The 26457-nt window shown below is 37.5% G+C and overlaps 1 protein-coding gene across 1 annotated transcript in view; it reads left to right on the top strand.

The window, feature by feature from the left end:
* Positions 1-26457, top strand: part of LOC141427743 (disintegrin and metalloproteinase domain-containing protein unc-71-like) — a 477668-nt gene that overhangs the window by 326372 nt on the left and 124839 nt on the right. The window contains exons 5-6 of the mRNA XM_074087335.1: positions 16036-16184; positions 26180-26227. Coding sequence (XP_073943436.1) covers positions 16036-16184; positions 26180-26227 — 197 coding nt within the window. The remainder of the gene's footprint in view (positions 1-16035; positions 16185-26179; positions 26228-26457) is intronic.

Genomic DNA, 26457 nt, shown 5'->3' with positions numbered 1-26457 from the left:
GAATCCGACTTGCACTTGGCCGATTTTTGACTCATTGTTCTCTTTTTACAAGCTTTTATTTAGTTTCACCTGTCCCGTTGTCTGTCTGTCTGTAATCAAATTATGCAAGTTAAATTTGATCGACTTCCAGTAAACACATTGACTTGAAATTTGGAATACTTATGTTAATCGCGTGACAATACAATCATCTAGTACGTAATGACACCCTGGTAGTCCAGCCGGGATCATCTCCGTAGGACGGAACTCTTCAACGGCTAATCGAATTGAAATTTGGTATGCAAATGTAGTTTGGGTGACAATGCAAGTAAAGTCAACAAAAAGTACAGTCAGCAAAAAAAGATTGTATTAAAAATGTTTTTTTATAGTTAGGTTATTTAACTTAAACAACTATCTTGCACATTGTTTTAGATCATAATTTTCCACACGACAAAATTTCACTTTAAGGTTTCATGTAAGAAACCTCAACAGAGCAAGTTCCAAGTCACCGGCAAGCTGGAGTTAGTTTTAACTTAGTTTATTTAAAAGTTAAAACTGAAGGCGACCAGCGAGCTGTTGTCTGAAGTGTTTATTAAAGAAAATCTTGCTTCTTTGTTCGGAAACACTTTAAAGTTGATTGAACAATTTTAAACGTACTTAGACAAAAAGGTGAGATTTTAGCTAAATTTATGACTCGTACATACTTATTTAGGTAATAGATAAGATCTACTTTTTTCTTTGTGAGGCATGGTTTGGCAAACTGCACAATAGACATTTAATGTGTTGTGCGTGCGGGTGAATGGGCACAAGTGTGTGTGTGTATGTGTGTTTCTGTCTGTGGCATCGTAGCTCTTAAACGGGTGGACCGATTTGAATGCGGTTTTTTTATTTGAAATCAGAGGCCGTGTTGCTTAACGTTTTGGACGCTCGCGATCGCAATCAAATGACAGTTTTTGTATGAGAAATAAAGTCATTAGAAACGTTAGGCAATGCGGCCTTAGGTTTTCTATGATGGTTCTTAGATATGTTTCATCAAAATCGGTTCAGCCGTTTGAAGTGACAAAGTAGTGGGTTTCCAACATTTTGTTGGTTTTTAGGTTATAAATTATTCATTGGTAGGTTAGGTTAGGTTAGAAAGGCAAGTGCGCCCGTGGCAGCTGAAAGCAAAGACGACCATCGACAGGTTTTAGTGGGTATGCCTCTCTTCGTCCTTCCACTCAGGAAGGGGGAGGAGAGGAGAGTCCCACATAACCACTTGCATCGTCCCCACGATGCGGGGGTATGCGTAAGGCATTTCCTGTCGTAAAAAAAAAGAAGGTTAGTTAGGTTAGGTTAGTTTCAATCCACGGTCTTCATTCGAGATCACTTTGGTCAAAGCCATCAGGCTCTAGGTATACTACACTACAAAGTGCCTTAGTGCGTGGTAGGACCTTGTGCAAGGTCCGCCCGGATTGCTACCACCATCTGGCTCGCTAATCCTGCCGTGAAACAGCAGTGCTTGCACTGTTGTGTTTCGGCGTGGAGAGTAAGACAGCCGGTTGTTGCAGGTGTCTATGGCGGTGGTGATTTCTTATCATCAGGAGACCCACTTGCTCGTTTGCCATACAGTTTTTTTTTTTTTTTTTTTTATTAGCCTATTTTTGTGTCCCACTGCTGGGCAAAGGCCTCTCCTCTCTTGCTCCACTCCTGCCTATCAAAAGCGAGCTCCCGCCATCCCACATTATAGGCATCTAAGTCGTCCCTCCATCTCCTCTTCGGTCTGCCTCTATTACGGTATCCGTCACTAGGGACCCATTCCGTAACAATTAAATAAAAAACACACACAGCCATACATTTAAATAAAAAAAAATAAAAAAATAAAAGTGCAAAATTCGAACTTCGTATCTTGCTGTCCCGCTGATACTTATCCCATCCCACTAATATTATAAATGCGAAAGTTTGTAAGTCTGTTTGTTTATTTGTTTGTTTGTTACTTCATCACATCTAAACCGCTGAACCAATTTAGATTAAATTCAGTACGTATATAAATAAATAAATAAATAAATATCACGGGACAATTCACACCAATTGACCTAGTCCCAAAGTAAGCTTAGCAAAGCTTGTGTTGTGGGTACTAAGCAACGGATAAATATAATTGTATAGATAGATACATACTTAAATACATATTAAACACCCAAGACCCGAGAACAAACATTCGTATATTTCATACAAATATCTGCCCCGACACGGGAATCGAACCCGGGACCTCAAGCTCAGGTCAGGTTCTCTAACCACTAGGCCATCCGGTCGTCCAAATATACAATAAGTTTGAGTTTGAGTTCCGGGGAGGGACAGGATAACTTTTATCCCGGAAAATTCGTAGTTTCCGCGGGAGAGCAGTTAACGAATTCTACGCGGATGAAGTCGCGGGGAACAGCTAGCATATATTTAATACGAGAGTGAGATTGACGGCACGCGGTACGATACGAACTTCAATTTTGGAATTTCGTAGTATTATAGCCCTCCTGTTTTCCGTGCTATATGGACTGCCCATAGCTAATTCGCTTCATTATGACAGTAATCCTCATTCCTCTACGTATCTCCTCATTATTATTATAAGTTCGTATTAAACCTTTCGTTATTCCCGTCAGTTTTTATTGTTCACCTTCACCTACCATATACAATACATGGCAAACTCCTGCATAGCTTACTTACTTAACTCCGAGTACTGTCTTTTCGCAACGTAACGTTTGGCAACCTGTTTCATTCCGCAACTTTTCATTTCGCAAACTCTAAAACTGTAAATATTTCAGGATTTATTTCAGGGTCCCTTTAGGTTAGGTTAGGTTAGTTTTATAAAAATCCTGAAATATTTACAGTTTCAGAAATATTAAACAGTTGGGAAATGAAAAGTTTTTTTTTATTTGACTGGATGGCAAACGAGCAAGTGGGTCTCCTGATGGTAAGAGATCACCATTGCCCATAAAAATCTGCAACACCAGGGGTATTGCAGATGCGTTGCCAACCTAGAGGCCTAAGATGGGATACCTCAAGTGCCAGTTATTTCACCGGCTGTCTTACAGTATTATAGCCCTCCTGTTTTCCGTGCTATATGGACTGCCCATAGATAATTCGCTTCATTATGACAGTAATCCTCATTCTTCTACGTATCTCCTCATTATTATTATAAGTTCTTTTTATTGTCCTCCTTCACCTACCATATATACAATACATTGCAAACTCCTGCATAGCTTACTTACTTAACTCAAATCTTTAATTACTAAACAAACTCTGTTCTCTTTAGTCCTTGTAACGCAAACAGTTGCACCCTACTGTTCCATTAAAATACTAAACCTTAATTTGAGTATTCATGGAAAGCAAATCTTTTGTAATCCACAACTGAGCGCCGCTACAATGAGCGATTCAGTCAACTAATTGAGCTGGGGATAATAATTTGGATGAATAGAATATACCGGTTGTGATGTGTAATATGGCAATGAACGCGTTCTTTTGTTTCTGCTGAATGTATTAGGCGACGTTGAAGTTTTCTTTGCTATTTTTGGGGTTCAGAACCTCAAAAGCGGTGTGTTCTTAAATCGACTTTTTTATCTGGCGCTTTGGTCTATTTATGCTGTAAGTTAATGAGAAAATTTATCATAAGCAATTAAAAAGGAAACGAAACATTAAATGACATTGTAACGGATAACTCACGTCTTAAACCGAGTTTAGCTCGACATGTTTCGGGCTATTTCGTAGCCCTTTTTCTCGGGAGCACGCGACTCGGCGGCTGCCGCAACACGCACACTACGCACTTGTCGAGCTAAACTCGATTTCAGACGTGAGTTATCCGTTACAATATCATTTAATATGAGTGAGTCTCACGGTAGTTTCATGTTCAAAACGAAACATTTATAGGAGCACTAGCTTTTGCCCGCAACTTCGTCCGCGTGGGATTAGGTTGTCGCGCGTTGTTCCCTCGGGAACTGTGCATTTTTCCGAAATAAAAAGTAGCCAATGTCACTCTCTGGCCTATAAACTATCTCTATGCCAAAAATCACGTCGACCCGTCGCTCCGTTTCGACGTGAAAGACGAACAAACCTAATATTCATATTCATTTATTCATAAAATTAAAATTTTTACATGTCAATGCCATACAAACACACAAACACACACGCTTTCACATTTAGAATATTAGTATGGATTATGTTGTTCATCTCTCACAAAATGAGCCGTATTTAGTTAAGCATTACGCATTATTATGGCTAATATACTACGACTTTCACGTCTTTAATAGTGGTTAGCACCTTAGCTTTTTGCCAAGTTTCTGTAGAACCTTCTCAGAGGCGGCCTTAGGGCACAGGGCGGACACGCCATACAAAATACGCGTTCTGGAATCTACATAGGCACGACGACGTCTGTACACGCGTCAATGTGTGCGTAAGACACACAGGGCTGACTATCGCAAAACCCTAGTACTATAGGGTATGTAGGTATGGCTTAAATGTGTAAATAAATGTAATCGTTAATCATATATTTTTATTTAAACCTACTTAAAATGTGTTTGTCTATATATTTAAGCATTAATATTTTACATGACAATAAATATATGACTACAAACTTGAACTAATTATTCGGTACCTAATTAGTTATTTCATGTCGTATTAATCGCGATACTTTTAGAAAGCATTATTATTAAGAAAAGGAAGTAGGCAGGGTAGGAACCTCAATTTCTCGCGCGCCCACTGACAAGTTGGCGCTTGCTCGCGGACTCACGGCCACCGAGCCGAGCAATGAACTCCTTTTCTTATCTTTGGCTGTTGACAAACACCCATACAATGCACAGTATATCACCATTTCGCAAAGTTATTGCTCCCGGACTTGGTGCCGTGCGACGGTGCGGCCGACATACTGCTTTCCTACGGTTTTCCTACAATCTGCGCTTGAGGGGTGGGGTAACTCGAACCGGTGCGGGGCGGAGCGTGTCCATTCTGTATGCCAGTACTATTATATATTCTGTGCTTAGGGTGTGGCTAACAGGGGAAATCGCCCAGAGCCTCGCTCTTGCAGGTGCCAACCCAAGCAAATTTTAAAAAATATAGATTTTTAGGGTTCCGGAGCCAAAATGGCAAAAACGGAACCCTTATAGTTTCGTCAAGTCCGTCTGTCTGTCCGTCCGTCCATATGTCACAGGTATTTTACTCGAAAACTACAAGATGTATATGAATGGTATTTGGAGTACAGAAATCTTGGGGCGGGCAAAATTGAAAAAAAAAATTTAACTCGCATCAACATGTGGCACATACAGCTCTTTTGAAAAGATAGTAAGGTTTCTCAAAAACTTTTTTGATTAAGTGAAGATTTCCGGAAATAATCACTCAAAAAGTAGCAAGAATTGTGTCCCCCCCTCTATCTTGTAAACCGTTTGTCCAAAAAATATGAAAAAAATATGTAAAGGTAACGCTTAATAAATACTTTCAACGAAAATTAGTTTCAACATGATCGGATATACCGTTTTGGAGTTATTGCCGAAAAACTGCGCTTCTCAACAATAGGACGTAAGTGCCGTGAAGATACGCTCTTTTTCTGGTAATAGATTTTAAGACTGTAGTAAGTGTTTTAATTATGTTATAACGCACATAATATTACTTGATTTTTTTCGTAATGGCTACGGAACCCTATCTTGGGCGTGTCCGACACGCTCCTGGCCGGTTTTTTAACTATATTTTCGCATCACATACTTTTCACGAAGGACAAAGGGCCTCGCAAAGACCTGCCGCCAGGAGCATCGCAATGGGTCGTCCTTCTCATTAGACAACCTATTATGTCCACTATTATTTAATACTCTTGAGAGGTACTGAGTGCGTATCGTGCCGTATCAGGAGTTAAACAGCTGGCCGAAGTGGCGGTTTTTCCACCGACAAGAGCGTTTTTCTTAGTTACTAAGAAGAAAAGAGTTACGAACGCCATCTACCGATATTTGCACGTCAAGTAACCCTCATTTTCAAGGGTCATACTTTCTAGCTTAACTCGACCCGGGCCCGGACCACTGTTTATAAAGGAATTTTAATCCATTTATGAAAACGTTGCGAGCATTTTGCAACCCTATTTAAGCAGTTTTGTACAGGAGCCTCGAAATTGACGTGGGCCTAAGTTGGCAACTTTTGGCACCCGGGCTAAGTGCTGTTTGAGTGTTGAATATTTGCGAGCAACAATAATTATGAGTGCGTTGCTTTCATATTGTATAACACTAATATTATGTAGTTTCATCTCGGCCTTCATATGTCCCACTATAAGACACATACCTACTTCTAACAATGAGAACGCTCGGGTTGTAGTTCCCACGCAGACCGGTTGTGGTTTGAGAACCTCACATAATTGAATTTCTCAAGTGTAAACTTCCTTCACCGTCAAACTCAGCTTTCTAGGAAGTAACACATAGGTTGTCAATTATGGCAATTTGTATGGAAACAACTTTTTATTGTAGGTACCTACTTATGTACCTACCTATTGTATCTTTTGATTGCCTTTATTTAGAAAATTTAATTTTCACCGCTTCAGGGAGTAGCATATTAAATATTTGATATTATTTTCCATTTGCTACTTTCTCAAGTTTTAGGTGGCAAATATACTTTGATACTCAGCTAAAACGTAAAAAAATATTTGGTTGTTGTAGAGTACGTAGTTTTGTTTTAATTTATATGGACATGCGATTTGCACGAAATGAGAGAATTACCCAGACAATATCTAATTTTGCTATTTCTGTTTCTTTGGCTAGTTAAAGTATAATTTTGATAGTGTTTTATGCGGCGATTAACCTTAACAGTGAACAGTGATCCCAAAATTCTATATTGCTCTCGTGTCTAACATTTTTAATGCGCAAGTTGTCTCCGCGTGGTTTCTGGAATTTTACTATCAAGTTGCAAAAACTACAATTACCGTACAACGTCCAACTCAAAGAGAGTTTACCTTGACACTGGCGAAATTGTCCTATTAATAAGGAAAGAAAAGCCATAGAGAAGAAAAGAAAAGAAGAAGAAATCATAGTGAAATTGTTATTATGTTATTATCAATTTGTCCGACTGTACAACAAAATCTATAATAGTTTTATTTTCGAGGCACGTACCTCAAAATGGCACTTTCTTTTCATACAGCGTTTCAATCGCCTAAATTCTAATAAGATTTCCTTACCATTGACCTTTCGAATCAATGAATACACTTCTAACTCACTTTGCACTCACAAATAACTCGCCCATAATCAAAATACCACAAACGGGACTAGTCACGCTATTATTGCACAAGTAATATTTACCTCGACGTTTCGGCAACGTTACAATTGCCGTGGTCACGAGTAGACTGAAGTGTGGGTGTCAAGTCTGCCTAGCAGCTCGAGTTCTTCGAACTACCCGCACTTGATAGGGTGACTAATAAAAGTGAATAAGTGCGGGTAGTTCGTGATACGAGTGCCGGCACTATTAGTGATCAAGTGCGGGTAGTTCGAAGAACTCGCGCTGCTAGGCAGACTTGACACCCCACACTTCAGTCTACTCGTGACCACGGCAACTGTAACGTTGCCGAAACGTCGAGGTAAATATTACTTGTGCAATAATAGCGTGATAAGTCCCGTTTGTGGTATTTTGACTATAAATAACTCGCCGTTATAACTATTAGTCACCTCTGTATTTAGGCCATTTGTTTGCGAACCCCATCATTTGAGTTTGGGGGGAAGTAAGGCTTAAACTAACGGAGGAACTTTGCAATTTGGACAGGATCGACGAGTAAGTATGCCCTCAGTGCTTGAGCTGAGTTCAGTCAAAGTCAAAATATCTTTATTCAATTTAGGCTATAACAAGCACTTATGAATGTCAAAAAAAAATCTACCACCGGTTCGGAAAACCTCTGCTGAGAAGAATCCGGCAAGAAACTCAACGAGGTATATATTTTTTTTTAAAACATGATATGTATACATCACAAGTATTTAACACAACTTTATTTTTATTTTTATTTTATAGTTATTACTGTTCCAGGTAAATTGAGCTATTTTTTAGGGTTCCATTTCTCAAAAGTATTAAGCGCTTGTGGGATCACTTTGCCGTTGTCCTTTTCTCGCTATCTGTCTGTCAACTGGAAACGCATCCGCATTTGTAAAAAAAAAGTTTTTTAAATAATTTATTGAATCAGTCGTTACTTTGCGGAGGTCCATATCAATGAACTAAAAGAATTTCCTTGCTCTAACGAACCACAACAACAGAGTTACAGTGACAAATTAAAACGGTGGTTGTGGTTCGTTAGTCTAACAACTGGTAGCATGGTGTACGGTTGTGTCACTCTGAAGATGAGCTCTGGTTGAGTTCGAAACGCGTCAGTGTAGTGTGGTGGTGGTGATAGATGGGTTTGTGTGTGTTCTTACAGTATGAAGGTGGAGGAATTGCATAAACGCGCATATTTTGCATAAGCTTAGCTATCGTAAGGTCGCGGGTGAGCAAGGAAATTCTTTTAGTTCATTAAAAAGTTTTTTTTTAAGTATTTTTTCTGCCACTTACCCATTATAAAAGTGTGCATAATACCGTAACGTATTTGTATACCTACATATTATTATAGGGTATTCGAGTAGTAACAGCTACTACACTGAGAGCAATCTGCGGTATGCGGTATAAGATCATTAATTTGCACATCCGAGCTGATACCAATTAAAGGCGCTTTGGTTTTACTATAAGTATGTATTATAATGTAAATATAAATAAAAAATATACGTTACACTATTAGACACGTGCTCCTCCTCAGATACAGAGAACTTACGCTGCAGTTCCCATGTGGTCCCAGAGCAGATTGGGAATTTAACATACATCATTCACCTCCAAGGTGCATATAGGTTTTTGTCACGACTGTAAAGATACCAACATTCTCCCTTCCCAAATTCCGAAAAGCTAGAGGCGCGTATTCGGGGTCGAACTCACGACTTTTTTCTTAGAAGGTCATAGGTCAAATCAATCGGCTATCATGGCCTTTTAAAATGCGGGTATGGAACACTACGTCAAAGTAATCTTACCCAAAAACAATTCACGATTGCAGTCACGTTCAAAAACTAGTCCAACGTAAATTCATTCCCGTTCTCATTTCGAAATAATCCAAAACAGGGCGAGCGTCGAATCACTAGCAGCCGCGTCATGCGCTCTACTTCCACTCACAATGACTCTCTATTACCGTCACAGCTTTCTGGCAGATGCTTCACTCTTCTAAGTCGCTACCTACACTCTTGGTGGTTGGCGGTTGAGGATCAGCCCGTGAATCTACATAACGACTTCCTTGGGGAATATAGTGCTGTGATTTATCTTAGGCACTGCATACTGCAGTGCTGGAGTCCGAAGTTCGTTGTTGGCAATAGTGCTGCTGCCCATTCTCACATCAGTTTAATCTCTTCTTCACTTTTTTAATCACCTTTATCGATTAACTTTAAGTTTTTATTTTATTTTACTATTTACTCGTACATTCCTTCTTCAACACAAGTGCCAATATTGCCAAATGCCGCAGCTGTCCCACCCTCTGCCGTGGCATTACGTGCAGCGTTACTCACGCTCTGTTTCCCCACCGAACTCGTCCGCGACTCGCTTTTGTGAGTTGCGGATGCTTGGTGCCGCCGCTCGGCATTCAGATGAATGATGTATTGTTCTATTAAACCTGAACGAGTCTTTTCGGGGCTTATTTTGAGAATATAATGGGATTCTTTAGGTATAATCAACATAATAAGAGCTTTACCATTTTTTAAAAGCTAAAATATCCAATAAGATAAAAAAGATAAGATAAAATATCTTAAGTGGCCAAATATAGCTCTGGATAGGGAGATGTGGAAGTCAAGAGGAGAGGCCTTTGCCCAGCAGTGGGACACAGTTATAGACTAAATATAATATAATATAATATAATAAAATATCATTAACAAAATCCAATGAAGAGGATTTTCTCGTTGACCTATAAATAATAAATTGTCTCCACTGCTGAATGTCACACAACTGACATTAAACAGTAGAGGGCATAAATACCTATACAGCCAAATCAATAGATATACATACTTACATAGGTATGTATACATCGACTTTATGGTTAGGTGCATAAAGATGTATTGCTAACTTAAATACTCAATAATATATCTTAATGACCTTGACTGAATCTTAGGGTGGTAAAGAAATTTCTTGACTAGGTACTTTAATTACTCAAGCCAAACAAGCGCGCATGGGTGTATGGTGACATAAAATACCTAATCAATCAAGTGCGTGACATATGTGAGGTGAATAAATAGGTTTGAATTTGTCTGACTCGCGCACTGAGGGTTCCGTGCGAAAAGCAAGCTAACATATATTAAATTATATTTTAACGGATAACTCTCGACATATTTCGGGTTATTTCGTAGCCCTTCTTCATAGGAGCACGGGGCTCGGCGGCTGCCGCAACACGCATAAAAGCTAACATACTTAAATAAGTTTATCAACTATAAGGTATTTCTAACATAACAATGAGTTTGCTTACGGTTCAGTAGTTTTGGATGTTTTCTCTGTGTTGTGAGCTTTCAAAAGACTGTATATTTTAAACCAGGGACCTCTTTTTTTGTCGGTTGCAAGAGATGGTAGCTGCAAGTATTCCACATTCATTTCAACTAAATGCATCCATGCTTTGTGGAGTAGGTAATAATAATATTAATCTTCATTTGGAACAATAGCACTGGTAGTACATAAAAAAGTAAAAGAATCTTTATAAAATATATAGAGACAAAACGTGCCGATACGACGCATAAAAGTAACCCCTTTGTTTATTTTGAAAACAGAACCTTAAAATCATCATCATCAGCCGGAGGACGTCCACTGCTGAACAAAGGCCTTCCTCTTAGAACGCCACAATGAACGACCACTCGCCACTTGCATCCACCGGTTGCCCGCAATTTGCAGGATGTCGTCAGTCCACCTAGCGGGAGGCTTGTCAACGCTTCGTCTTCCGGTTCGCGGTCGCCACTCGAGAACTTTTCTCCCCCAACGGTTTGGATCTGGTTATCTAAAACCTAGTATTACATAAAAATAACAACAACAACTGTAGCCTTAATGTTAAAGAGTCCCAGTCGTGGTCTTATTGCACAGCGAATAATATTAATTAAAAGAAAACAGACCAGAATTAAAACTAATAAAAAAAAAATAGTTTATTGAAAAGGTAGGTATCGCATTACAAAATTGCATTGCCAGTGGTCCGTGCCGGGATTCGGGTAAAAAACTCTTTACATGATTTAGCTTAAAACTTAAAATTTAAAATTTAAACACACTGGGTAATTTCAAAAAAAAGAAGAGAAAAAACTTAAATAGGTAAAGTGACAAAACAGGGGGGGAGGGTTGGTTAAACTAAAAACAGTAGGTGTGTATGCAACTTTATGTGTGTGTGTGTGAGTGTGTGTGTGCTCGACAGTGTGCGTAAAAGTAAAAGTGAGGATAGGTGGGATTTACTAATAATTTATAATTTTACGCCTTACCTTTTTGACGAAGGGCTCGTAACCTTTCGAGAGCACCAATTCAATTTTGAATAGTTAACTGAAATAAACCTTTTATTTTCATAAAATAAAACCTGTATTACGGATTCAGTCTCCATCACGATGGAGTGGCTCCAATTGCCGACCGTGCCAACTCTCGTTACCAGCCGCTAGAACGCTTTAACAAACCATTCTTTATTTCATTTGCACAACATGGATTTACAAAAATGTATTCCATTTTATTGTTTTAATTTTTGAAACTTCAAGCTCTGGCTCACCGTTGTACTGTAACCTGTTTTTTGTTTTACATTGATACTCGGATACAAATAAATAAATATCATGGGACAATTGACACCAAATGACCTAGATTCAAACTAGCTTGCATTATGCTTACTAGATAATTTATAAACGTACTTTTATAGATAAATAGATATATAATTATACATATTCAAAATCCAAGTCCTAAAATAAACATTAGCAGCAATTACTCATACAAAATAAATAATATCTGCCCCGGCCGGGGAGCGAACCCGGGACCTCAAGCTTCGTAGTCAGGTTCTCTAACCACTCGGCTATCTGTTACGATTGAAATGTAAAATAATAAAATAAAACTGAAGTTTAACAAACGAACTGCCAGTTAAGTGGATTTTCAGTGGATGTCATCGATAATGTTACAATTCGGAAAAAATGATTAAAATATGGTATAATCATTGAACACACAGCGATATAATATTACTGGGAGACTCGATGAAAAGGTCTATCCTCGAGCCGCCAATCAAAATTAATTGCGTGTGCCATCGCCAAAAGTGATGCTAAATTAATTTCGTTCAGGGACATAATCCAATATTGACGTACCTAAAACTGTAGCAAAAATATCGACTGCCGAGAAAATTGCTTCTGAAGTGTAATCGAAACATTTAATTAAACATTACACCGAAGGTTGAGCACGGATGGTTTGTTTGTAGTTTTGGGACGGTTTGTGATTTTTGGCCGAAACGTGTCTTGGATGAGGTGCTTGCCCGTGTATTAACTGGTTTTAGGGCTATCAGATAGGATATTGAACCATGTTATTAGTTTACCCTAAATGCGAACATAGAGTTGAAAAGTGCATGCTACTAAGTTCTAAGTTATGAATTTTTAGAACATGATTTTACGGTATCTGTATCTAATGTTAATTAGTAAGAAAATTAACCCGTATTAATTTTAAGAAAAATAATATTATACGCCTAAAAAGCAAATTATGGCAGTTATTTTCAATATGTTTTCCAACTTCACATGTACCTCTTATTAAAAATGAATTATTTGAGTTTAAGTTTCATTTTATTTTTTAGTTTTTAAATTTAAATTTCTTTTTCTCACTTCGTACGTTAAGAAAAAAATCACGAAAAGTCACGAATAATTATTTTTTTCTCCCTTTTCTTTCTTTCGTTAACTCGTACAGTATAAATACACAGTAGGAATTAAAACAAGTCACAGAATGGAATATTTGTGCTCCTATATGTGATATTGATGTGCCATACATAATATGCCAAAGAAATCAAAGCAAAATATTTATGACAGGGTTCCACCACCTTGTGTTCTCGTCTAGCTTGCTGCACGTGTGGTTGGCCGTGTCAGTTGTCAATGTCAATGTCATGCTTGGCTTGTGTTGGTAGCGCTGACCATAGACAGTCGCGTTCACAATTAGGCACGGTTCGGTTGCACATGCAGCGTGCAATGTCGGCCTCACGGCCCCACCGGAAGACCAGCGCCAGCTCTTGAGCCGGCATTATGCTGAGGTGGGTCCGTTTCGTGAACAGTAACACTGTTTTCTTTGTCTTACTTTTATGTAATTATTCTGTCACTGTTCCGAATAAATGTATTTTCTTTCTTTCTTTCTTTCTTTCTTTCTTTCTTTCTTTCTTTCTTTCTTTCTTTCTTTCTTTCTTTCTTTCTTTCTTTCTTTCTTTCTTTCTTTCTTTCTTTCTTTCTCTCTCTCTCTCTCTTTCTTTCTTTCTTTCTTTCTTTCTTTCTTTCTTTCTTGTTGTAGTTCAATTTCCTCTACTGTACGTATATTGTTTCGACAGCTCGCCATATCCGCGCTATGGCAGCAATGTCCCAGGCTCCCAGCACATGGTGCGTCGGCGCCTTTTCGTTGCGCTGTGACAACTTAACCACAAAACACAGATAGTTCAGAAGTCAATCTCCATACAAGTGCGCTCGAGCAACGCACACATAGACACTGCTCACGGACACGGTGTCTCGGACCGGTTGGGACCAGTGCGAGCGCGAGAGCCATCCGCTTGAGACACGCGTCTGTGAACTTTATTGTGCAATAATGGAGCAACAAAAAAATAGTTATTATAACTGTTCAGTGGACGGTTGTTTAAATTAAAGAATCGTGAATTTCGCCAATAACGAAATCGTCGCAAGATATTTTCTGTGACAAATTTATAATAATATAACAATGGCATTATACTTAAAATATTTTAGTTATTCATTTATTTATCCATTCTTACCTTTCATTCTCAACAATAAATCAAACAACTAGATAAGAGTGCCACTACCACGATAGTTTTTTGGTGCATAAGCCATAGTTGACAACCTTAGAGCGACCGCCGAGCGTAAGTATGAAAAGTGAAGTACATACAGGAGATTGATCTGAACTATCTGTATTTTGTGACTTAACATATCGAAGCTTGAAAGTAGAAATTGACTAAGCGTATTTTTTTTAATACAGTGAGTTATATACATGTCCAGAATCAGTAAATGTCGTTTGAGCTGTCTCAGATTTTTTACAAAAATGTCGACTAGTCAATTTCTTCTTTCAACCGTCATTAATGTGCTGTTAACTTAAAATGCTTATATTTCTCATTAATTGTTTTTTTTTCCTCTATCTTCATATCTAGTATTCTGACTACTTACGCACTTAGCAAGGATAGGAAACTGACCAATAAATGATTTTGAATTGAATTTGACGTGGAATTATAATTGATTTAACAGTACACTGGTTTTTATTTTATTTTATTCGACTGGATGTAAAACTCGCAAGTGGGTCATGGTAAGAGATCACCACCGCCCATAAACATCTGCAACACCAGGGGTATATGTATTTACTGTAATCATGTAATTTTTATTGATAAATTAATAAATAATAAAATGGATTAGTATGAGCATAATTAAGTAGGTAAATTTTACTTTAGAGTCTGACGTGCACTCGTTACTTCGTCTCTTTACTCGTATTGGAACTCCATTTCACAAAATCTGTCCTAATGGAGCTTTTACCTCTTAACATCCAAAACAAAAGCTATGATTCCATAATACCCCGAATAAATTTATTTACGAACCATATCTCTACATTTTGCGAGATTTCCCTAGTTGATTTATTTATTTCCAGTAACGTTAAATTTACTATTGAATTTAGGCTGTCCGAGAAACCTTTTTTAACAAATCCGCCGAGGGTCTTCCAATTTACTAAAGAAACTGTAAATGTAAATAGAATAATACTACAATAACTCAGAAGTTGTTACAAATAACCAAACAATTTGTGCGCCTGTTTTCGATTACTTTATAAAAGTTTCAGTTAGACTCGTTAATAATAAAATTAGGCTTTATCCAATAACTATTTATTGTTCTGACTTTTTTTAGATGTATAAAGTTAATACACTTGTGACTTAATTGCGAAAATTTATTGCTTAATAAAATCAGCTAAGTGCAAATCAAACTCGCCTACCAGGAGTTCCCTATGTCTCTAAAAAATCAAACTTAATGGTCTTGATATCCTGTTTATGTTTATAAAGTACGGTCAAGGGCATTAATATTATATACGTTACCAAGACGTCAAAAATGTCTATATACCAATATGCCACTAAACATAATTATGGTCGATACCTATATGCCACTAAACATAATTATGGTCAATGTATATATTTAAGGTAGTTTAAGTCACACAGGGATTAATTTTCCTAGTTTAGGGTAATGTGTGTTTTTTGTCTCTTCTAATAAGTGTCGCCCATAAGTTTGTATTCATTGTATTCTTATGAAAGATGAATAAATATTATTATTATTATACATTTTTGACGCTATGGCTGTATATATGTTTTTGAATTCGACTGCACAGCCGCGAACAGACATGTGGCAAAGTTTCAAAAACTAGCCTACGTCCTTCCCCGGGACGCAAACTATCTGTATACCGAATTCCATCTAAATCAGTTCAGCGGTTTAGACGTGATGAAGTAACAAAAAAACAAACAGACTTACAAAATTTCACATTAATAATATTAGTGAGGTAGGATAGGATTCCACCATGTATGTATGTTTGACGACCAGATGGCCTAGTGGTTAGAGAACATGACTACGAAGCTTGAGGTCCCGGGTTCGATTCCCGTGTCGGGGCAGATATTTGTATGAAAAATACGAATGTTTGTTCTCAAGTATATCTCAGGTAGATCTCGGGTTCTAATATAATTATATTTATCCGTTGCTTAGTACCCATAACACAAGCTTTGCTAAGCTTACTTTGGGACTAGGTTAATTGGTGTGAATTGTCCCGTGATATTTATTTATTATGTACATTTACGAGCGCCTCTCTTGTCTACAGGCGAGGTCGAGCGGCTGCTTCGTGAGTACAGGCAGAACCAGGAGCTGGTCCGGAACATTGGGGCCCACTACTACCAGATCATATACCCCGTGCAGCTGCGACACCACGAGAAGATGGGCATATCGACGCGAGAGGTCAACGCACAGAAGGTACTATTAACAAATATTCATCAGTATAATCCTAGTATTCATTATGCACATTTAATCAACACTTACTATCAATCGCACAATTTCTAGGTCAAATGTAATAGACATGATGTCTTAATCAGCAATCTATGAACCAACACTCTAACCCAGTAAAAATCCACTGACGCACAGTATTTATGTTTGACCTGATAATATCTTATAAGTAAATATATTACAATTTTGTTATTTTGATTTTGTCTAATTTCTACGTAAATACTACCTATTATATTACACCGTACTTTGTTCATTTTTCCTTGGTGATTATTTTAGTACGTAAATGTTAGCTCGTTTAGCCTGAGACACATGAATTATCCTAGTTCAGGCACACGTGTTACATAGATTTTAAGTGAAATATTGTATTTTGTTATTTTGTACCGAAATTAATTTGAATAAATTTTATTACTATTATCAGTGATTACCCAGCCATGGGGTTACCGAGGATCACGCGGCTTTTTTTTAATATATATATTTTATTACTGAACTTCCCAAGTGCTTTCTTTGTCTTTGTTTTTCAAACATATATTAAACGTTTGTTTTGAGAAAAAAAGGTGAGGTTTTTGAAGAGACGCTAGAGTGATGAAATCAGTTTGAAAAAAATATGCTCCACTGTGACCCACTCTCCTATAATTAGTCAAAGTCAAGTCGATCTTTATTCAACTTGGGCTACAAAAAGCATCATAAAAAGCCAAAAACCGACTGACGCAGATAATTGAGGATCTCCTATACACTGTATCCTGTATCTACACCAGGAGTATTCAGAAGAGCTACCTACCTACCTGAAATGTCTAGATCAATATGCGTGATAATTATGATTTACTATATAACTATATTTCTTTGTTGGGTGTATTTTTTTAAAAGTATCCCACATTTACACGACATTGAGGGCCACCACTCATTGATAAATTTTATGAAACAGATATATTAATGTAATGCCGTCTTTGTTTATTCGAATAAAATAAACAGAGACGGTATCACAAACATTAATCACAACGACTGGTGAAACAGGTCCTAAGGGTTCAAATAAATCTCTTTCTAAGTATATATATCACCTCCTGACGTTTCTACATCCTTTTCCCGACACACTGTACAGTCGACGAAACTAAGATGGGACCTTTTCTTACTAAATTTCACTATGATTTCTTTAACAGATGTATGGAATGTCAATATGACATAAGTAGCACATAGGTTCCATCCTGAAACAAGATTCAGTTTCTTTGACTGTGTAAATCCTAAACTCCAGTTGCCTTATACTTACCTTTTTATCACATTTAACCAAAATTTTTCCAACCCTTTGCAATACCAAAACGTTCCCCATATACCCATCCCATTCGTCCCGCTGCGTGTCGTCCCAAGCGTCGTTCAAGAAACTCGTTATGTGTTCGTAAAAGACTGGCTAGCAAATAATGGCTCCAGTTTGGACGGTAAAAGTGTTCTCTGCGACGGCTTCGCGATATTTAATGATTAATGTTGCAGTCGCGGGACTGGGGCGACCCGCGGGTTGTAAAGGGAGTAGAACTTTGTTTCCTTCGCAATTTCGTACGCACGGCGATGTGTGGTGTAGAGAAAACAATTGAAGTTTGGGTTTTTAAAAAAAATGTGATTTTATTGGTATTCTTAATCATCTGCGGCTTGTACAGCTCCTAAAAATGTACGTAAACGTGTGGAGGTGGAGGAACTGCATGAACACGCATATCTTGCGTAAACTTAGCTATCATAAGGTCGCGGGTGCGCAAAGAAATTATTTTAGTTCATTGATATGGACCTCCGCAAAGTAACGCCTGATTCAATAAATTACCCAAAAACGTACTTAAAAAAGGGTCATGACAGACAAATGAACGGACAAGAAAGTGATTCCATAATCTCATCGTCGGCGGTGGGACAAGTGCCTTAAAAGTAACGACATCGATTGGGAAAGGAAATTGTATTTCTATTCTTCTTATTACTAGTTAGTTAGTATCCAACGATTACTCTAATTTCATGACTTAAAACACAGCGATTATGATTTTGAAATTTCATCCTAATCTCGCGAGAAAAACAGGATAAAAACTAGCCTAAGGTAAACGTACGAGTGCTCGAGAGTATCCCAATAGATGGCATCTTTAATTTTATGTCATTAGCAATAGAGTTGAGAGCAGGGTGTCATCTATTGGGGATTAGCGTGTCGAGCACTTGGACGTTTACCTTATGTGTTATGTCGATGTCTAGGTATCAGTTATCTAGGTACCATCGGCCAAATACATGGTCTACCACCGTTAAGAGAAGTTTCCCTGCCGGCCGCGCGGCCGCGTTAGTATTCGTTTGGGATATTGCTGTCTTTATCGCTCGTGACATAAGCGCTCGCAGCCGTCCCCCCCATGCCTTCCGCAACGACGTCCGTATATATATCGAGATAGCTGAGGCTTTTCAAGATTTGGGCGGTTGAATTTTGGGTTTCGTTGTCCTCATATTATACGAAAAGTATAGCACAGAAATCAATGATATTTTACAATCATTTTTTTTAAATAAAATAATATTCATTATATTTTCTATGCCTGTGGTTTTTTCGATTTTTGTAAAAATGTTTTATTAGTCTGTAATTCACGTGCAAAGATGACATCTTTTTTTTGACGAATTTTATATGGAAATCTAAAAACCACAGGCATAGATAATTACGTCTTGTCCCTTGTCCATACTTACAAAATTTCATCTATTTCTGTTGCCTAGTTTTCAAATGAGACCGGGACTTGTTTTTATGGAGAATGGAACAAAGAGACTTCAATTAAGGTCTCTGCCCATTACACCGTATCATACGATGACCGTAACAGCAACGGGTCAGGCAAAAATATATTCTTTGTATCGAAAAGCATGAGACTATGCCCACTTTTGAACATGAAACTACCGTGGGGACTCACTCATATTAAATGATATTGTAACGGATAACTCACGTCTTAAATCGAGTTTAGCTTGACATATTTCGGGCTATTTCGCAACACGCGCACTACGCGCCACCTCTCTGCTCGCGCGATGAAAAAGGGCTACGAAATAGCCCGAAAAATGTCAAGCTAACCTCGATTTAAGACGTGAGTTATCCGTTACAATATCATTTACTACGCCCGTTTCGTAACCGGCCGTCGTCGTCGCGTGTCATGTATGCGTTTGACATTCCGTTTGACACTGTCTGACACGTTCCTTTTACGGTCATGCCATGATACGTTGTAATTTGTAGAGATCTTTACAGTATGAAACGCTCCACCGCTTCCTCCTTTAATAAAACTTAAAACAATGTCCAATTTTCTTCATAATATCGCAGACAATAATAACATAGGTAATTTACGACATGTTGTGGAACAAAAAAAAGAAACATTATGATTAATAGCATAGCGCTCCCTCGAGACGGGGGAAGCGACAAGAGCTATGTTGGCTGTACAGAAACACTATCTTCTTTAGTTCTAAGTACTGGATATGATGCTTTGAGTTTTATAGCGTTTTATATCGTGTTTATGTTAGGGGTAATCTTTAGAATCAATACAAAAAAATCTATACCTATAACGTAACTTGCAGACAAAAAGACAACTCACTGACTAAACCTGAAGACTTTAAATTTTGTAGATATATTTCTTGAGGATCATAGAGGTCCACTAAAGAAAAAACTTGTGAGAAAAAATATCTGAACACGACTCTATTGCCAACGGCGTAGAAGCGTGTTCAGATATTTTTGATCATGCCAACAAGTTTATGAACTCGACTGTACCTACACGAAAGACAACATAACAACAAATTGCTTAAATGAATATTTTAGTAATTATATTAAATAATAATACTTAAAACCTCTTAAAACGTATACTCGTATGACTGTATGTATGTAAACACTTAATTGTACATAAAACACAAATGTAATATAAAAAAAAACAAACAAAAAGAGTACAAAGGCGAACTTATCCGTAAAAGAGATATTTTCAAGCTAACCTGGCATGAAACGGAAAACTTAACAGATAGGCGAACAATAGTAGATTGTCAACGGAGCTCCGCGTCCACCATGTAATTGAGGCGCTTTGCTTTGCGCCTTAATAAAATTCTAGCCTAATCTACTTTTTAGTCTTCAAACACAGTGCCTATGTTATTATTAAAAATAATTATTATACTTACCCCGTGATCGTCATATCAAATACTATGCTAAATGAGTGTTATGCTAAACGTGAAATGATCCACGTTATTAAACAGAATGTTTAAGTAGAACAAGTTTTTATACTCGTACTGATTGAACAGCACCCAGTTATATATAAGCGCATCAAATCTTTACACATTGGTGTATTCTTTACATTATCCATCCCGGCGGTGGAAGAGCATCCAACATTCTTCTAAGCACAAAATATTCTGGAAGTCAATTAAACTTTGGCTGAAGTTTGCCGATCGATCCAGGTAGGGTAATTACGGTGTTTCGAAGGATTCCGTCTATTCGGATTAGCATTGGATCGGTTTAAAAGTTGTAAATTATAACCCAGTTTTTGGGCGTTCTCCCGAACTCGCCCGTGACTGAGGGGAGAGGAGTTCGTCCAAGAAATCGAATATGATGGGTTCAAATAATGCCTTAATATATATTTTTGAAATACTAATTAAAATGCCCAGTTTTTGATGGCTTAACTCAGTTTGGTAGTTATTGCTTGACTTTGTTGCAGTGTAATTCTACTTACTAAAATGTAAATGGATGAAAAGGTTGGCATGCTCAACAATAAGCGTTAGAATCGTGACATCTGTTTGACGTTACCGTCTTGCTTGCGATTGGCTTATTTAGATAACTAACCAATCACAAGTGTGACACAAATGTCAAAGTTGTCAAACAGACATAATAGCAATATAGCGGATCCAAGGATCTGTCACTGAAACCCTAAAAAACTAACTAATTTGGCTCAGGGACCCAAAGAGGGTCTTGGCCTCCGAAACGAAACCCTAATGCCCTATTTTTTTTCTCGCTATATATGTAGTATTAAATAAATTCTCTTCAGTCGTAGTCAAATGTAGCAACTAACTAATGGTGATGTAAATATAGCTATGACTATAGCTAAGGCTATAGCCTCTACATTATTTAAGCTACAATTCAATTTAAGAGCAAGTATGTTAGCTTAATGCCTTAATGTTTTAATGTCCTGAAGAGCAAGTTTTGATTGCTATTGCAGCGTTGTCGTAAATGGTACTAAATAAGTTCGTCATAGTAAATCCCGTTGTAAAATCCCATAAAATGCACAGCATTTTGTATTGCACAGCAGATATTGTAGCATTTAGTTAAGGACTCAAGAAAATAATGTCGTCGGCAATAAACTTAAGAAACTCCTTGCAGTTTTACTAAATAGAACGCACAATTATATTTAATTTAAAACACATCCCATCACCATAACTTATAATTAAGTGTTAGTCATTCATCGGCTATCTCAGTACTTTTTGCTAATTAACTTCACTGGTCTTACCTATCTTTTCAACCCAATTTGAATCCCTAGCGAGTGATCTATTGTCAATTCCGTCCTTCTCATCGTACATTCAGATTCCTAAACCCAAGAGATTCTCAGACTTTTAGACACCGACTTAATCTGAGAAAGGTTCTAAACCTGAACAGAATCCAATTTCCTTGTACTTCCAACGTAGGCAACGTCAGCATGGTTGCTGAGTCAATCGATAGTAGGCTCTATTACAACAGCCCAGAGCTAGTCTAATTGGTCACGTCAACTTGTCGTGTTCCGGGTGTGTTCTTGACAAATCGGGGGCCAAAGCCGTTTGAAACAAAGGCGACGCAAGCGGGATATTACATAAAAATCGTTTCCTTTTGATGTCACGAAAATTTCGTTTTTCTAGCAAGGTGGATACAGTCGCAATATTCCGCCATGGATTGTCTCTGTTTGCTCGACGAATGTTTTTATCCGATAGGAAAAATGACTGGCGTTTTCCTGTTTCGGAAATCTGGCTTTGCTGTGGCTAAATACATGCGTAAAAGCGATTTAAGCATTTAACATTTATTGCTTCAGTTTTTTTACTAGGTATATTAACTTGTAACTAACTAAGGCGTTGTCTAAACAAATCTTGCACTTGATTTTACCCACTTCTAAAGGCTTTATAGACGTAAACGAAGTATCTGTGGTAAATGTAATAGTCGAATGTCGTCAACATAGAAGGTGATGAAAATATTAATATAAATTTATATCAATATGAAACCAGTGTGGTGTCGGGTTAGAATTACACCTCTCCATTTCTTCCGTAGATATCGTAAGAGGCGACAAAGGATATATAGGTTAAGGTATACCGTAGGCGACAGGCTAGCAACCTGTCACTATTGTACCGTTTTTGTCAAACTTAAAATCTAAAATTGCTAAAAGTGGCTCCGATGCCGTAACGTTTCGTGTGCTCTGCCTACCCCATTTGGAAATACAGGCGTGATGTTTGTGTGTGTCTAAAGGCCTTATGGACCTAAACGAAGTTTCTGCGGTAAATGTAATAATCGAATGTCGTCAATATACAAAGTGACGAAAATATTGATATAAATTTATGTCAATATAAAATTAAACGAGTTCATTACTTAGTCTATCCAAGTTACTTCCAAACAAAATAAAAAGGGCTGAAAACGCCTTATCTTGACTTAGCTTTTAGAATGACACCAATTATTCAATGCCCTAAGTAAAAAAAATGTACATTGTGGAAACTGCACAATTCATATTTTTTATTAACGAAGAATAAGAGTTGGTATTGATGCACCCAGTTAAAATGAAACAACTGCACATACAAATCTTTGCATTACGATATTAGTCTACTGGGGCTCACTTTATATTTATCAAGGGTACAAAGTTTTCAAAATTGGAACCATGTTTCACAACGTAGCTAAACGAAAAAAATAACGAACTCATATTTTTCACCTCGACCATAATCAAACAAAATAAATTGTTTTCCTAACAAATTGAACGTTTACATAAAAAATCAGGACGACACCCCTCCGGGGAGAATTCTTTTTTTTATCGTACGCAATCAGTTCGGAAATCACCGACGTGGTCAAATACGCGCCGATATTCGATTACTGCGCTCTCTACATTTATTTACATGACAGATAGAAATCTTTTTGGTCCGAGGACGAGGCAAGATCGAAGAATGGCTTTTAAGGTCTTAAAACTTTCTTTCCAGAACATGTAGCTACTAAGTACTAAAACGAATCAGTTCCTGACAATGTAATAGATTGATTTTTTTTCCTTGGTGATTGCACTAGTTGGGAGCAATCAGTTTAGTGCGACACGAGCATGCATTCTAATGCATACGCTCCCAAAATTTACTCTTTTACCATTTATTAAATACGGCTCTTTTAAAAAAGTGTACCTTTAGAGAAAGTGCACATTAAGAAATGTATTAATTATGAGAGAAAATCGCAAAAATTTGAATCATTAGATGGATAGATAGACAATAGAGTTTAAATAGAGTCCATTTGGCACTTTTTGGTTACAAAACACTTTTGGATTCCCAATCCGCTCTATACCCGAGAGGGAACTACGGCCTAAGCCCTCTCATTCTGAGAAGAAGCCTGTGCTCATCAGTAGGACGTACCTATTGGCCTGGAATGATGGTGGTGGTTAGAAAGAAAGAATACAAACCCTTTAATTGTTAAATGTATACCGTTCAAAGTTGCACTCTACACAATTTGTTGTTTCTACCAGAACGAAAACGATTTAAAACTTTTACAACTTTCAAAGTGCGATCGTTTCCGTATGTCAAGCTCCTACTTCGACGTGTCTTAAATTCAATACGGTTTGATACATTGTAAGATAGCATGTTATATCCAATCAGATTTACTTGTAAGCTAATAATTGGATCATCCTGTAGCACGCCGTGTGTTTGGCAAGTCGACCACCAATTACACGATACACACGGATGATAACATCCTGTATATGGTACACCGCATACGATGTCGCAATTAGATATTGACGTACATTGGCACCCTTTAGATTGGTCTGGAGATTGGGAGAGTGGATGAATGCTGAATACCATAGTATAATACGAGTAATGTGTCTATACTAAGAAGCCTAACTTTGCTGCCGAAGACGCAGATGTAAGACTTTAGCTACGTACAGTGGGAGTAGGAAAACCTTCGTCAGTTATTAAATTGATTCCTTTATACAGTCATAGACTCTTAGTACGTTTTGAAACCAAAGCACTCTTAGACAAGGGCATATCAAATTATACTTACTAGACATGATAATAAGGGTTAAAATAGTATACACCTCTAACATATATCTAGTTTCATATCAATACCAAACCTTTTTAATAAAAAGCGTCGTAATAGTTTGAATCAAATAATGTTCTATTTAATTGTCAGTGTTTGTCAGTACCAAGGTGTAGTGGTAGGGTTGCTATGGGCACCTTTAAACAAGATTATGTTTAGCAGGTTGACAGTTTGATGCAGTAGGTATGTCATACTCAATTGGTAAAGCAGATAATCGCTCATACTGAGCAAAGGAAAATAGATCTTAAGGTGACGAATTTTTTTTACTCCGACTGTACAGTGTCTTTATCTAGATTCTAGATCAAGATGAACATTTCAGTAGTGCATTCAAGGAGTCAAAAATTGATCGTTACCAATGAAGACTGTAAGCTCACTTTTGAATGCTGATTGAAACAAATAACTTAAACACGGGTCTAAAGATAGATATTTAAAAACTGTTTTATTTTTTATTTTTATTGCCGCTGCAATATAAAATAATAAGTATAAAATTAAGATAAAAGATTCGGGGTAGTCCAAACCAATTAATACAGTGATTGCGTAATTTTTTTCATAGCCGACTACTTACTGCCCATGACCTTCATCTGCGAAGATTTTTTTTATCGCTGATCCGAAAAAAGTCAAAGTGAAAGTATTTATTGTGTGCTACAGGTGAATTAAGCAGGGTGTTATGATCTGAGGGAATTATTTTCCGGATCAAAAACTATCCCATCTCCTTCCCAGAGTCTCAAACTTCCTTTAGTGTTACAACGACGAACGACAAAAAGACAGACTATTTTTTAATTCCTAACGACGCAGGGAAGTACACTAACAAAACACTCATTTCTATTTCAAACACGTTCAATTTTCTACCAAAATTTACATTCAATTAGGGTTTTCACATTTGACGTTGTTTGCGATTGGCTCATTTAGTTATTTAACCAATCACGAGCAAACGTCAAACGTACCTCACGACACTAACGCCATCTAGCGATATTTCGTCTCTGTGAAAACCCTCATTGTTATCATCACCTTTAACCTCCACGAACTACAGTAACCAAGCTTCATCTCGCACCGGAACATGCTAATTCGTTAATCTGTAATTGAAACAACTTACTGAGCGCTAACCAAAACGTTTATGCGGTTTGCCAACTTTCGTCTCCATAGTCTTTAGTTGGTCCATTTCGCTGTAATACGCCTAAGTTTGGAGTTGAAACTTTTCACCGTGAAGTCGACTCGTGATTTTCTTGGCGTTTTATTTTTAGAGGGAGGCTTTTTCGAGTCTGGGTTTTTTTGAACTGAGTTCTTTGAACGTTTTTACGTTTTACGTTTTATTCGACTGGATGGCAAACGAGCAAGTGGGTCTCCTGATGGTAAGAGATCACCACCGCCCATAAACATCTGCAACACCAGGGGTATTGCAGATGCGTTGCCAACCTAGAGGCCTAAGATGGGATACCTCAAGTGCCAGTCATTTCACCGCTATTTGCTATATTGCGTATTTATATTTAAATGATATTCGAATGCGTATTATTTACTTTACCATAAATAAATGCTTGTTAAGTAAGTTATCTTTTTATTAATTAAAAATAAAGCGTGTACGAGTATTTAAATGAATAATAAAATTTTCTAAAACGTGTTATTAACTCACAAGGCATCTTCAGCATGTTCGGTAGATAAGATTATTTTATAAATAAGTACCTACATTTTGATGTTGCCATGTGCATAAAATATTAACCTATTTTTTTATCTACAGGGACGGGGATACGGGTCAGACTACCAGCAAGGCAGACCACGCACTAGGGTAAGTACTAATGCTATCATGAACATCGTTTAAGACAGTGAGATGTACTTTTTTACTTGCCTTAAACAAATTAGAGATGTACCCGGCTAGTAGCAGACTAGTCGGAAAAGCGGATTATCTGGCTATATTTACAGTTGGCGACTAATTGGCAAAAGCACCGACCGAATTTTACTATTAATATTTTTTTTAAAATCCAATGAACTTTTTACCGACTCTAATCTGTCCGCGAC

Source organism: Choristoneura fumiferana, chromosome 5, assembly GCF_025370935.1.
Source record: "Choristoneura fumiferana chromosome 5, NRCan_CFum_1, whole genome shotgun sequence".
Classification (NCBI taxonomy): Eukaryota; Metazoa; Arthropoda; class Insecta; order Lepidoptera; family Tortricidae; genus Choristoneura; species Choristoneura fumiferana.
This window is presented reverse-complemented; position numbering and strand designations above follow the sequence as displayed.